The 15,376-nt window shown below is 39.0% G+C and overlaps 1 protein-coding gene across 5 annotated transcripts in view; it reads left to right on the top strand.

The window, feature by feature from the left end:
• The window catches only part of LOC116842571 (pre-B-cell leukemia transcription factor 3-like), a 33,889-nt gene extending 18,790 nt beyond the window's left edge, over window positions 1-15,099 (top strand). For all 5 annotated transcript variants that reach the window (XM_032811968.1, XM_032811970.1, XM_032811969.1 and 2 more), the window contains 4 exons: window positions 11,722-12,002; window positions 12,334-12,545; window positions 13,841-14,008; window positions 14,117-15,099. In XM_032811968.1, coding sequence (XP_032667859.1) covers window positions 11,722-12,002; window positions 12,334-12,545; window positions 13,841-14,008; window positions 14,117-14,462 — 1,007 coding nt within the window. In that variant the 3' untranslated portion in view covers window positions 14,463-15,099. The remainder of the gene's footprint in view (window positions 1-11,721; window positions 12,003-12,333; window positions 12,546-13,840; window positions 14,009-14,116) is intronic.
• Window positions 15,100-15,376: the final 277 nt, after the last annotated feature.

Below are 15,376 nucleotides of genomic sequence, written 5' to 3' on the forward strand. Positions count from 1 at the left end.
TTCATAGAAATATTTAAACATTTTGTATGGTCGTATTAGAATATAATTGAAATTTAATCACAATCATATATGTGTAATATGTAATCACATTTTTATTGTAAAAAGTAATGTTAGTGGGATTATGACAGGCCTGGTAACTCTGATTGACATGTTTCGCGACGTCAACCAACAGATTCGACAAATTCACCCACGGACGAATCTTCAAATGTGCTTTGTTCACGAATGATCTCGTCGATTGCCACCGAAAATCATGCCCTTTCCAAAACGATTACGTCAATCCGTCGGTTGCTCGCGATAGCGTAGGCGTATTCGTGCATCGGCTGTACGTCAAAACCACGTGGTTATATCTGGATTATACTGTAAGTCCGACTATTGCTTCGAGATGTCGTTAGCATCAGAGGCGAAATCCGCGTGAGTGAATCCCCTAGTAATCGTCGAAAAGATCGACCACGTGCTCATGTTTGACGGCATAAAAGTGCGGACAAATCGCGACATAAAGAGTAAAAAGAAAATGTTGCTGATGATAATGGTAGAAGATACGCAATACGAAATTCAATGTTGGAAAATATTGACATTATTTTTGTCTTTGCTACCAGTTGAATTTTGTACTCGCGAAATCGGTAATCGAAAGATTGATAATCGACCAAAGTCTTTTTGATTCGACTCGATGCATGCGCGCTCCACTGATCTTGCGCTAGAAGGAAAAATCTTTAAGAAATTTCTACGATGGCGACTATCGGTCGCATTTTAGGTTCTCTCACGCGAACTCGATACGACTGACGCGCACCGTTCACGCATTCTTCTCTTCCACTTCCGATACAGGCGAGACGCGCTACTTCATTTTTAAACCGGTTAGCGTTACGGTCGTTGACCTCTATTATTTTTAAACGAGTGATATTTGAAAAAGTGACGTCGGATTCTCTCTCTCTCTTTCTCTCTCTCTTTCTCTCTCTCTCTCTCTCTCTCTCTCTCTCTCTCTCTCTCATTCTCTTAAGCCATCGCCATTTAAACCTTCGAATATTTAACTCTATTCTTGTTCATTATTTTTATTTTAATCGTATGTGAGGCCTCTCTCTTTCTCTCTCTCAAGAATTTGTCCACTTAAACCAAAATATTTAAAATTACAAAACTTTAACTGAACATAGATTACAGTAAAACACATTCGTAGTTAATGTTTCATACGATTTGTCTGTACCATTCATGAGAAATTTAATACTGAATATCGCAATTTTGCACATATAACTTTATGGTAGAAACAATATAAACGACCACATTATTCCAGTGTAACTTTGTAAAAATATAATACCATCCAAATAAAAAGCTTATCGTTACAAATGTTATATATTAGGAAACACGGCATAGAGGAACGAATAATATTCACTACATCGTTTTTGTGTAATTGTTAATTGTAGGTCAGAAAACTACTGTTTTATGCTGTGAGTAACATTGTGTACTAAGTAGCAAGATAGTATTATGTGAAATTAGTCTTAAATTAACATTTTTTTTAGATAGTGAAATAAATATATAAAAATATATAATTTTGTTCGATGAGTAGCGAATGAGTAGCCTTCTTGCGCCACTGAAAAATCACTGAAAATGCCTGCCCTGAATGCGTGCCATGGACGCTCAGAAAAAAACATACCTGATGAATAAGCTCACTAATATCTTTTCAAGTTAAGATGATATAATCTTTTACTTAGACTTTTTTCATTGATACCACTTGATATCGAACAATGTAATACTCGAAAACATACCTTATACATTCGACTTATTTGTTTTCTATTTGCGTCGATCGATATCTCGTCTTTTTATCCAATCGTGACTAGAACGAAACGGTAGTCTTATAGGTGGTAGTATTTGATAGTACACGGGTGTGTACTTTGTACATTTTCGATTAGATCTCCACAGATTGGAGAAATTCCAATCTCGTCTAACTTTGAATTTTATTTTAATAGTTATATCGTAGCATAATTTCAGCTGAAATCTCACAGTTTTTCATAGAAAAATACTTTTCACTTATTTTGAGTAAGATTCCACTCTAAGGGATTTGTATATCTTCTTTTCTTTAGAAATTTCGACACGATATGCTGGCATTGTAATTATTCTGTAATTTGCTACTTGAAAGTACGTCGAAGATATTGGAAGGTCAAAGATTTTGAAAATGTCTATATTTGCTACCAATACTACCAATGAATAAGAGATCTTAATACCGTATACCTTACTATCTCTAATACACTCGTCGCGAGAAAAATATATATACTACTGTGTCCAAAAAGTAAGACCAATTTAAAATTTTTTTTTTAAATCTTTATTTATTATTCCAAATCTATTTCGTCGCCTTCAAAATAATCCTCAGACACAATACACTTATGCTAACGTGTTTTCCAACCCTCGAAACAGTTGTTAAAGTCGATTTTCGGAATAGCCTTCAAAGCCTTTCTTCGATTCAGCTTGTATCTCTTCAATCGAGTCAAAACGGTGTCCCCGGAGCGGTCTTTTGAGTTTAGGGAATAGCCAGAAATCACACGGTGCTAAATCAGGTGAATATGGTGGTTGTGGAACGATGGGTCGAATTTTTAGCGAAATGGTTTCGAAGAACCAATGCAGTGTGAGATGGTGCATTATCGTGGTGCAAAAACCAAGAGTTGTCTTTCTACAATTCCAGCTTCTTTTTGCGAATAGCTTCACACAAACGACGCATAATTTGACACAAATGTCTGTCACAGTGCTACCAATTTAGAAAAAAAATATTTCTGACATTCGATATACCCGCGCAATTTAACTTGAGAATTGGTCTTACTTTTTGGACACAGTAGTATGTAAAGAAAAAATATCACTAAGAAATCTTTACTTTAAAGATACTCGTAATCTTGAAACATCCGGATTATATTGGCAGCACTATACTGAGAAAAAAAAGTTTGATATTTGTAACTATTATCACACAAAAAAATAATTTCTGTAAATCATAGTCAAGAAAATAATTTTTTTTTTTTTTAATTAAATTAAATATCAACCTCATATGCATGTTACTACTAACTATTTTTATGTTAGAACAACCAAAAATTGGGCCAAAAATTGATTGGGGCGAAAAATAACTATTATTAGATTAACCTTTTTTTCTCCTCGGTATAACAACCGAGCGTGCACGCGCGGGAGACACCGTAGCGGTAACCTCCGTGACATATGCTTGCGCACAAACTGTCAGCGCACTTTGCATTGAATATACGCGATTACACACTTCACCCTGTGAATACATATGCAACGCGCTTGCTTGACCGTTCGTACAGGTCAGTCTTTATTGTTTAATTCTGCCAGTGTTTCTGAAATGGATGGTGATTCAACTCGGGTTCTAAGCTGTCCCGAAAAGATCAAGAAAAAAAATGAAAAATGTACTGTTAACAAAAGACTGAGGGCCATTTTAATAATTTTCATAAGAAAAGTGGTTTTTCCAAGAAAAAATGATGAATCAGCCATAGAGAATTTTATTTTATACAAATCTAGCTTTAGGTCAATTTTTGTTTGAATAACCTTCACGTTCTATGCACAATGCCAGGTAACAGAAACGGAATTGGGATTCGGATTGGTCAATTATTTCTATTCCTTATTCCTATTAGCTATTGTCTATTCCTATTGTCTGTTGCTTGGCATTGTACATAGAGCGTCATTTTTAGAATTTCACTCTCATCATTTACGCCCTAAAATGGCAAATAGGATACGGACCAACCAGGAATCGTCATGCTTTGTCTTGGTTAGGACCTTGATTAGGAAAATTCTATTACCATTATGCCATCGTTTTGCCGTCGACTCGAATTGACAATTTGACATAGGAATTTCAACTGCAAAATTTCGTCAAAATTGTCAGACAAGATTAACGACACTGAAAGTTAGAATGTGTCGTTCAGATGCTTCTTTAACTACCAAGAGACTTATCTAACTGCATAGTATGAGCAAGTGTATTTCTAATCTTTATCAATTTCCTTTTCAATCTGAGTAATTCTCCGGTGGAATATTAAAATTAAATCAGACGATGAACACGACCATTAACGTACGTCGACTCAGTCTTTTATGATCGCTTCATTAAACCAAGTTTAAGTTTGTTTCATACAAACAAGACATAGAAAAAAAGCGCATAAAAATTACGCTCGAAAAGTCAGGATGATTAACTCGAAACCATGCGCAATCCAGAAATTGAGTTTGTTTCACCCGATTCTCAAGTCGACCCAATGTTCTTCTCTTTTTTCTACAATTGCGATTGAGGGTGTTCTTGCGAAATAAACGAAGAAATCGGCTCTAAGGAATATACGGCTACACACTGTTCTTCCCTGGACTGTGATCGCACACGAAACAGCCGACGCGCGATTATAGAGTCAACTGAGTTCAATTACTCACGCAGAGTCGAACATGTTTCTTCCGAGACTCCTCTCGCCTCATCAGACCGATGTCTCTCGGCGTTGTTATTGAAACGCGTGCCGCATTAGACGGCGTTCGAGACGACGTTTCTATTTGCAGAGAGACTCATTTCTACAATCATTCCGTCGCATTTTTTTAACGGGTAGATTAGGAGAAAACGGGTAAAAGGAGCTGCAGGAGGAGAGATTGATCGATTTGAATTTCTTGACAGTTTTGACGGCCGCTATGACGCACGCGTGAATTCATACCGCCTCATATATCATCACCTCATATACCGATATTTGTCGATTCCAACAATCTACAATTGCAATATTATAGGGGCATTATAAAAGTTCAATTATAATTTGCAATTGATGTTCAAACACGTTTGCATCACGTATGTGTCACGCACTGATGTTTCACTTCAAGTTCATGCCTACTTATTAATTAATTTTCAATTAATATGCTCGTTAACATTATATGTGTGCGACAATCTTTGTATACTCGACGAAATTTATCGTGACGAAATTCGCGAGAATCTGTCAAATGCGGCTGTCAAAGTGTTGGAGAAAATTTGTCGGTGTAGCGGGGCAAGTCTCTCAGTGAGACGATCGGCCATTGTTTTGCGAATAATTTCGGCGACACGCGCTCATTCGACCAAATGACAACCTGTTGACTTTTGAAGGATTCGCGGGGTGTACGATGGCGCGCGATCTTCAACTGGTTGCAACACTGTGTTAACAGCTAACAACGCAACGTAATACCTTCTCGACTCAATGTTAGCGCGACGTTTCGCGCTTTCGTGGGGAAGAGGAGTGGAGGCAGTGCTTTGTGGTACACGTGTATTGCGTAAGAAGCGTGACACAGCGAATAACAGCGGGAGATACACACCATGCTGCGAGGGGCAGCAGCGGCGATCGCAAACTCAAAGTGCGAATATCTCAGTGAGCGAGCGAGTCGTGTGCGCTGCATCGGTCGCATTACATAAACTTAGCTACGATAATAACCAGGCGCCGCCGCGTAAATCTGACGAAATCGTTCGTCACTCGTTTGTCCCTCGCCGGCGATTCTCACCGTGTTATCTCGCGTATTTTCACGTTAACGTCTTCGCGTCGAAATATTATGAATGTAACCGCGGTAATCAGGTCCCGGGCAAAACAATTTTTCTAATGCCGTCACGCGATCAATTGATTGAAATTCGCGAGACGCGTTAAGGATACCGTGGTGGCCATCGGTAACCGATATTATGTGCAATTCATTGCATTTAAAAGGATTGGTCGTACAACCAATTAAAAATTAAAAACTGTTGAAACGAAGGCAATATATATATATATATATATATATATATATATATATATTGCATTAATTTCCTGTATCTTTGACAATTTAGTTAGGCTCTTGCAGTTAACCTTGCGATAGCAATCGATGCGATAGTCAACGTGTTAAAGTTTCGTTATTGTCGAGGTAAGCATATCACGCCGTTTGCGCGTCGCCGTGAAGGAAACAAAATTAGACGCGGCTCATTATTAATCATAAACTATGGTCATAATCATCGACGATAACATGAGTATTTGCGAAAAAGAGGGAAGAAAGAAAGAAAATTCGTCATCGTTTCCGCACATGATGGATCTTTCATTACCGAGAGGAGAAGATAGTGATGCACGCTTTATGACGGTTGTCGTTTGAATGCGCGCGCGCGCTTGTGTTCGCGAGAAGAGAGCTATCCTAATTTTACGCCGTCGGGTTACTGGACCTTACGTAACCGCAAAACTCGAGCGCTAAGTTTAGTTGGTCTAGCGTGGACTCGCGCGGTGGATTCCGTTTCCGGAGACGCTGTTAGTCTCGACGAGACGAGACACCCCTGTCATCCAATTCGCAAAGACGCTCGATTCTCCATCGACTCGGGTGTAGGCATACGTATATTGAGAAAAAAGATCAGATGACAAAACCAAGACTCAAGGTTTTACGTAGATTTTGCATGCACAAGTTGCAATCGAATCAAATTGAATAAAAATCGAATCTTAAAATCGAATTCCTTTAACTCGAGTCGAGCTAATGTCGTCTGATCTTTCGTTCTTTTTTCTTTATACTATAAAACGTCACACAATTTCCAGAGTTTAAAATATTTACGAGATATCTCATTTGCCTCTCCTGCGCGTCGATTTTTACGAATCGGTCACAATTTATAGATTGATCGTCGCATAAAAGGAATTTTAATCTCTACGAGTGTGCAATTAATCAGTTTAGCGCACAATCGTACTCTGTCCGCGTAACAATTTTAACGAGAAATATATTCATTGACAATTTTGACAGGTACCCATTTGATACCCACTTAAACGAATCTTTTTGACAACGGATGGGTCGTGTTTCTTCCTCCTTGCTCGCTCTCTCTTTCTCTCTCTCTCTCTCTCTCTCTCTCTCTCTGCCTGCCTGCCTGCCTGCCTGCCTGCCTACCTATCTATCTATCTACCTACCTACCTTTGTCCTTCGTTTTCCGCGTCTTTTTAATCGAACTTTGGTCTCTCCGTTTGACCCGAACAAATCGGCAAGATACTCGCGCTAAATATGGAACCAGCGCAGAACACTTGGATTATTTCGGGAACGGCGAGTCTTCCTGGCATTACCTAGGTAGTACGTATGTGACCGCCTACCAAATCGTATCGTTAGATAAAAGACGATGGATGGCGACCCCGGGGTATGCACGCGTTTGTTTGAGATACAAATATATCAATACTTTGAAACTCGAGATACTTATGAAACTAGAAAAAGTCGACTGTTAAATCAGTTTGCAGATTAGCAATTTGGAGTTCATTTTCACAATCCTCGTATTATTAACAGATATCTATTCTTAAACACAATGTTTAACACGTACACTACCAGCTGCACCTGTGTGTGACGCAACGAGCTCTCTCACCAGAGACTAGCGTTACTTATGTGTGACAGAAAAAAATTTCTTTTCCGTGTGACCAAAATAAGTTTTACGTAGTTACGTAAAAAGAAATTCGAGTTACGTCTGTGTGGAGAGTCCTGCGGACGAATTGTGTAAACTTGTTAAATATCTCGGTGGGAACAGTCAGGGAAGTACGCGCGTGACTGATAACCTCGAGTCAATTTTGGACAGCAGTTACACGATGTCAACGTCATATATTTTGACCGTGACGTTCCTGAGTTCGCGTTACACGCGTCACACGCGAAACACGTCAACGACCCACGTTCTCTCGTGGTTACGAATATTCGCGAATCGTCGGAATCCAGATCTTAACATTTTTTGACAGCCGCAGTTATCGCGAAAAAATTTGCACCTGCCGCCAACTCGAGACTTTAAGTCACTTGAGCCGTGTTTAAAGAAACGAACACGCTCCTTAAACATAAATACGTAAATCTATCTTTACATGATTATTATGTAATATTATAATTATATATAGTCCGTTTAATTAACTTCAAATTTACTTTAATTTCATTTCTTTGGCGCGGAATGAAGTTATGCATGTATGGCAGCGGCCGTTAAACTATCAAGACGCGAAAGCAAATAGGTAAAGATTCATGGATATCTTTTGCTGATTCTTTATTTGTTTCTTTTTTTTTTCTTTTATATTGCATATCATAGCAACAATCGAGCAGCTCGTTAAATTGGTAATGATACAAAATGCCAGCTTCTAAACTCATCGGCATACCAGAGTGTAATGACACCTGGCAGGAGTGCATTGGATGTTGGCACCGAAAAGTTCGCAACGAACTCGATTGAAAAAGACGACCTCATGATTCACTTTTTAATTGCGATGTCTTTTGAATGAATTTCGAGCTTAACGAGACGCATTTCTGAAGAGGAATGGTGTTGAAATTTATTAGAAAAATGAATAGCGAAAATAAATTTATCTGTGAGAGATCTTCGCACGAAGACAGCAAAATTGAGACGTCTCTGAGACATGTTTCATCGTCATCTTATTAGATTTAATAAAATAAAATAACAGCAAAAATGTAATACTACAGTTTCAAGACCAACGCTGCATTTGCGTTGTATTATTTGCGGCCTTCGTTGACCTGTTCCGTTGAATGTCGATCGGATGAAAGTGAATTTCAAGCGCGTAAATCCGATTCAATCATCAAACGCGCGATTTTATCGCACTGTTTGCCAACTATTGCTCGAGAATGACAGCTTGCCACTGTTGCGATGTTTTTACGTTTGACGTTTACGTCGCTTTCGAGACGACCTCTGAACATTTCGCATAAGTTTTACATAACCATTCAAATAACAAGCGCGCGACGCCACATTGTGGAAAGGGGAACCGACCTTAGTGTCTATATGATTTACGGATGTTGCAGCCGCGCGCGCGCCAGTGAAGGCTGTTTCTCTCTCTCTCTCTCTCTCTCTCTCTCTCTCTCTCTCTCTCTCTTCCCCTCCCCTTTCTGTTTCTCTCTTGGCGCGTACATGTGCATAGTATAATATAAAGTGCAATTTATGCAAGAATAACGTTTCGTACTTGCGTTAGAAATTTTACAACTCTATTTGAACGAACGCTAATATGTTTCTCTTTTCATTTTATTTTCTCTTTATGCACTCTTGCCTGATTGATGGATTCTATCTTCATCGGTGAAAGTCGACAGAAATTTCACACAGAGAGATACTAGGTCCATATTGTTCTCATCGAAAACATTGGTGAACAAAAGTTTGATAGAAAAAAGGGAAAACTATGCATTCTTTTGTATGTTGTAAGAACTGCAACTTAAAAGTAAAATATACCGTGAAATATACTTTTGACCTTTCCTTTTGACCGGCGACAATTTCTACAAGTTCGGAGATGTTGTAGAAATTGCAGTGCGATACTATGCATATCTTCTTTTTATCTGCGTATGCAACAATTATCAGCGGATATTTCCGTTTACGTGTTTTCAAAGTGTTTATGTGGCGAAAATATGTACGTAAAACTCTAATTATCTCGGCGAGTTATTTCTTTCGCGACCCTCGCGCGCTTTTTCTAACCCTTCGCAGATATCGTCGATTTATACGAAGAGCATGCCGATATTAATATCTACCGCCTAGTTGACCGCGCAAACTGATAGCGAATTCGGTAGCTCGCATTAGTGCGCGCTAAGGCTTGTTTACAATACATTCTTACATTTAAGATCGTGTCTTAAATACATATTTAAAAACATTTTAGCTAATAAAATGATTCGTATGGATATTGTACATATCATATTACTGGTTACAAATTCGAAAATTTATTGAAGACTTGACTAACATACTTGAATAACATAGTATGAACAAGCCTTAGTGCGTACTCAGTGCGCACTAGTGCAAGCAACCGAATTTCGCTATGACAGTTTCGACTGATCGACACGAGTCGATCGATACGAGTTTGATACGAGGAATCCTCCCGCGATGTCGTGCGATTCTATAATTATTATCAATATTATCCTTATCACGAAAACGTCATTTCTAGTCGATTTCATCGAGGAAGGTAGAGAGAGAGAGAGAGAGAGAGAGAAAAAGAGAGATACAAAGTATAACCGCCTGAACTTTTCGCGATAAAATATTATATCGCGGGAACGCGAATGATTAACTTCTGTTATTCTGCTGCACGCTACGCGATAATGCATCATCTCAAAAAGCTACCTTTTCTCTGACGAGAGTCCGACGAGAATGGACCACCACCCTCATCAACAGGACACGCGACGACGACATGTCACGCCTAATCTCAGCAAATCAGAACAGATCAGTCGGCTTCCCCATTGCAATTGCTGCTACCTACGACGTTACTATTTATGAACTCTCTGTAACTCTAGGTTGCATAATCCAAATCTCCATATTCCATAGCCGCTCAATGAAAAAAGGAATCCCGACCAGTCGGTCGAGTGCGTGCGTAATAAGTGAGAAAACGCGCGCGCGAAATTTTCATTTGATTTTGCAAAAGAAGAACTGAAACTAGAGACAGACCGATATACTGTGATGTAGAGTGAGGATTGAACAAATATTCATTCACGCGATCGTTAAAAAATATCCTTTCTCATGTTTTGTACGAGATTTCTATGAAACTCCCCACCCGACGAACAACCATGACCAGAGAGCTGACTAGACCCACCGCGTAGAGCGCCTCGTTGCGCCTTTTTGAGCCTGTGCAGAGACGTGCCAATTGATGTGTTATCGTTGAATATTTCGCTGCGTTGATATCACTACCATTCGAAAAAAGAAAGCCGCAGTACGATCCGCGGCGGAAACGATATATATATATATCGAGAGCGCGACGGCAAACGCGAGCCTACCACTGGCGACGTCGTTCTTCTATTTATTTAGCTGCTCAAACAACCTCTGCTCTCCGAAACGCGTCGTTTGTCCGACCACAGTCGTTACCTCTTCTCTCTCTCTCTCTCTCTCTCTCGATCCCCGTCATCTCGATTCCTTGGCGATGACACGTGCGCGACGGAGGAGCGAAAAGAAAGTACATAACTGGGAGCTAGAGCATCAGGTGGCAATTTTGGGACACAAGTGCGCGCGCGGCTTCCTCATCCTTTTTTACACACGACTGGAAACTGTAGCACTATCATCGATGCCCAAGCGCGTACTCCGTATCAGACTGAGTATTGGAGTATTGCGGATTATAAAAATTATTTACCAACTGGTTAAGTGGCACAAAGTGATTAAATTTTGGCCTCTAATCCACAACCCTTGATCTCTAATGCCTAGTCTGATGATGGGGCTTGCAAATCCTTGATGTCACGATTTAGAAGCTGAACCGCGAGCCTGTAAACTCGTGTTAGGGAGATCATTAAGGCCCAGTTGCACAACCTCCAGTTAACTTAACTGGTTGTTCCATTGGACTTGACCAATCGCATTTGACATTAAGAAGAGTTAATCAGAATTAACCAATCACTATTGGGACTTAACTGATAGTTAAAATTAAACGAATGTTGTGTCTAAGCGATATATTCTCTTCCGAGATCTATTTGTGTTTTATTTTTTAATTTGGCTTTTTGTTTGTTTTTCTTCTGTCGCACATACAGATGCTCGCCGATTCTCGCGGTTAGAAACGTTCAATCGCCTTTCGAATTTCGAAATCATTGTAACTCAAAACTTTAAGGCGAATTTAGGGTGCAGTTCACTAGATGCCGTATAGACTTCAAAATGTTTTTTACATATGAAATTAATAACATCATTATATAGCTGGAAAATTGTGCCTAATGGACACCTCACTCTTAGTAGAGAGTCAGGACAGTTGTATGGCCCGACATATTTGTCTCTACGCTCGCGATTACCTTGAAAATCACGCTTTTAATTTTAACATTTAATTTTTAATTTCCAACGTATAATTTTTTCCTTACGTTTGTTTTCTCTAGATATGCCAGTGGAAAGTGTCAATGAGGACACGAGCAGCAGGTCGGAGATGAGCTCCCCCGAAGTGCCTTCCACTTCGCATGATTTGCAAGACGCTCAGCACAACGGTGAGGCTGCTGCAGCGAATGCCGCGAACGGCACCACGCGTAAACGTCGCGGCAACCTTCCGAAAACTTCGGTGAAGATCCTGAAGCGTTGGCTGTACGATCATCGGTTCAACGCTTATCCGAATGAGACTGAAAAACACCTCCTCTGCGAGCAAGCCAGTCTCACTATGCTGCAGGTCAGTGCGCGCGCGCGCGCGTTTAAATATTTTTCTTTCACTGAGGAATCAATAATCGATACCTATTCACGATATCGACTGGTATGATACATTAATTTCACGTGTCGAGAAGTTGGAGGAAGAGATGAGAAGAAGATCGACTATTTCTCTGTTAAGACTCCTAGTACTTCGCCGCGATCATTTTGATTTATGATGTCAGAAATAAGAAAGTATATGTTAGAAATTCTTATGATGTGTGTTTTGTGCATATTTTTTCTCGCTTTTTACGTTTATTAATATGCCACGATACAGCGAGATATTCACAATGTCGTTTCGCAATTTTGGTTTGTAGGTATGCAATTGGTTTATCAATGCTCGACGTCGGATCTTACCAGAGCTCCTACTCAAAGATGGGGAGGATCCTCATCAGTATACTATATCACGTCGCAAAAAGGCCGGACAACAACAGGCTAACTCAAGACGAAATGTCGCTTCCTATAAGAACAATACACAGAATCGGCGCGTCGATCACGACTACGAGGACGCGGGTAGTTTGATATATCGGTAAGCATCCATTACGAACGCACTATTATATACATATACTATAAGAAACATTAGAAATTTAGACAACGAAGAAATTATTTAGATAGAGAGAAAAAGAAGTAATAATTAGATGTGTCACGATGGATAATCTGAAAGCGATCAATATATCTTTAATTTATTTAGCCAAAAAATTGCTTCTACTAAATAGTACGATCAGTTACGTTTATTTGTCAAATTGAGAAAATCAAGATTAATGAAGGTAGGATTATTAAATATCCACAATGCGCTAAATGGAAAATAGGGGGAGAGAAGTTCTAAATTATCATCCCACATACACACACACACACACACACACACACGTGCACGCGTGCGCGTGCGTGCGCACGCACATATACACCCTCCAGACCAATATAAGGTTTTATAATCTCTCTCAGATCACAAATACTTTTCCTCATTACCAAAATTTCCAATGCTAGTATAGTCTATCGGACAGCACCTGACGATCGACGATTGGTCTATGTAACGCGTGGCTCTCTTATATAGAGAGATAGCGATGCTCAGCGTTGCTGGCAAAGCTGACTCAGTTTAGCTGACCGCGTCTCGATTAACGATTGATTGCTTAAAATCTTTGGTTCTGTTCGTTCTTTGCGTTCTTTAGGACGTTGCATCTTCGCATTAGGTTTGTTGATCACAAAGTTTTTCATTTATATAATAACAGAATCTTTGTAAAAATTTTGCAAGATTGCATAAATTATTTGTAAATTCAATTATAATATATTTTTTTGTCCTTTCTTGAGTTTAAACTCAAATAGATAACGCACATAGCCTATGGATTTACAAATGGAGTGTCAATATAATGAATTAAGTATAATGTTAAAGAAAAAATTAGTTTAGCGTGCAACTATTCAACTTTTCGGTTCGCCTTTACTGCCATGTACCGCCTTTGCTACATTGAAAACAAAGAAATGGTTGTTCCAACAAAAAAATAGTAGTGACAATATGCATACGGTTATTAACGCTACAATAGTAGTTGCATTTTAAAAAGGTTTTTCGAATAATTATTTCATTGTGTAATCAAAGTTACAAGTATTAAATATTTTTTCTCAGTCTATCCACTTATTAATACTAGCACGTTGATTCCCATAAATCAAAACTCATGTGAAGCTTGATTAGTCAGATAAATACATGCATTTCCGGATGCATATATTCGTTAGCCAGTTGGTCATTCTTGTTTTATATAGTAAATAGATAGTTGAATCTTGGCAGCTCATGTACACGATATATTGGCAATTTGTTTATATATGATATGTTTATAGAAGTGAAGAGGACAGTCCCAATGACTACGAAAGCACTAGTTCTCACAGTGAGGAGGAACGTCCCACTACACAGTGGCCCAACGTTATCGTGTGCCGTTATACCGAAAGTAAAACCACACGAGACATCCATTTTGATACGGATACTCTTTCGCATCAACAAAGCTCTAAGTAAATTGCCAAGAATTATTTTTTGCTGTTTTCATCAAAGATTTAGGTTTACAATAGAATACAGGTTTAGATTTTACAATAATTAAAACGTGATTTTACTTTTCACAGTGATAAAACTGAAACAGGCGACGAGGCCGCGTACTGGAGCGCCCCACGGCAACATTCATCACCACGAGTGATGCCAAACGTCATTACAGTTCCGGAAGTCACGATGCCGGAGGCCAACATCGCGATGCCCACAGAGGAATCCCGGGTTGCACGACTACGGGATGACGAGATAAATGAACTGAACGGTCTCCTCAAAACATATGACAGAAATATGCATGGGATATACTTATTAGCATTCGCGGCTTCAAAATGCTCTGACATACAAAATCGCGATAAACGCTCTGACATACAAACATCGCCAAGAGGGGGGAACGGAGAGAGATTTAAAGACCAACAGCAGGAATAACGTTCCCTTCTACATTCTGACTTCGTTTGTCGTTGTCACCGGCATACATTCGTTTGTTAAACGACACTTGTTTTCTTCTATAAATTTTTCGATGCAGGTAATGTTCAATAAAAACCTGTAACTATTCGCAAAAGTTTTTCTCATAAACATTTAAAATGTTTAAAGTATCTATTTTGGAAACAAACGTATACCACCAGCGACAATGACAACGTTCTCTATATTATTAATCGTTTAAGCAATGATTTTGTTTAGGAACAATCCGACAAATCATTCGTGATCATAAAATATGTTTATGTAAATCAAGTTTTCCCGCTCAGTTCTTGTTTTTTCTTTTATTGACATAATGAGATCGTCACATTTATGTCATCGCGACTTGGCGTGTCCAAATGACAAAGTCAACGCCGAAAGAAATGAGGAACTATAATAAATAACAACGTTTGCATAGGATATATCAGTAACTGGACCACTTTAATTGTTCGAGAATCTACGTTCAATATGGTGATCCAAATTGATACATATATTTACCTATAGGATCTTGTCGCGACAAATGAAAGTAACATATCTGTTTTTATCGATTCTCATCTCGAGAGATTTTAAATGTTATTTTACGTTCATAAATGCCGTAAGTTTATGATATGATAGTTACAAAAAAATGTGTAATGTACGAGCAGCAAATGGGGGAAAGGTGAGAAGCAAATTAAACGAGACGGAAGCTATGCCATGCCCGTTGACGTGCGGCTTCTTTCCTCACTTCTTGTAACGACTGCTAAAAAAAACAATCGAATCGAGCGAAAAAGCGTCATCTTGCGCGACAATATTTCTTCCAAGATCATTCAAGGCATCATCGAGATCCGTGACGACGACTTTGGTTACAATTTTAAGTATATTTACCGAATGATTGATCACATAAGTGT

This window comes from Odontomachus brunneus, unplaced genomic scaffold (genome assembly GCF_010583005.1).
Source record: "Odontomachus brunneus isolate Ranch 3 - 2012 unplaced genomic scaffold, Obru_v1 Obru_scaffold_026, whole genome shotgun sequence".
Classification (NCBI taxonomy): domain Eukaryota; kingdom Metazoa; phylum Arthropoda; class Insecta; order Hymenoptera; family Formicidae; genus Odontomachus; species Odontomachus brunneus.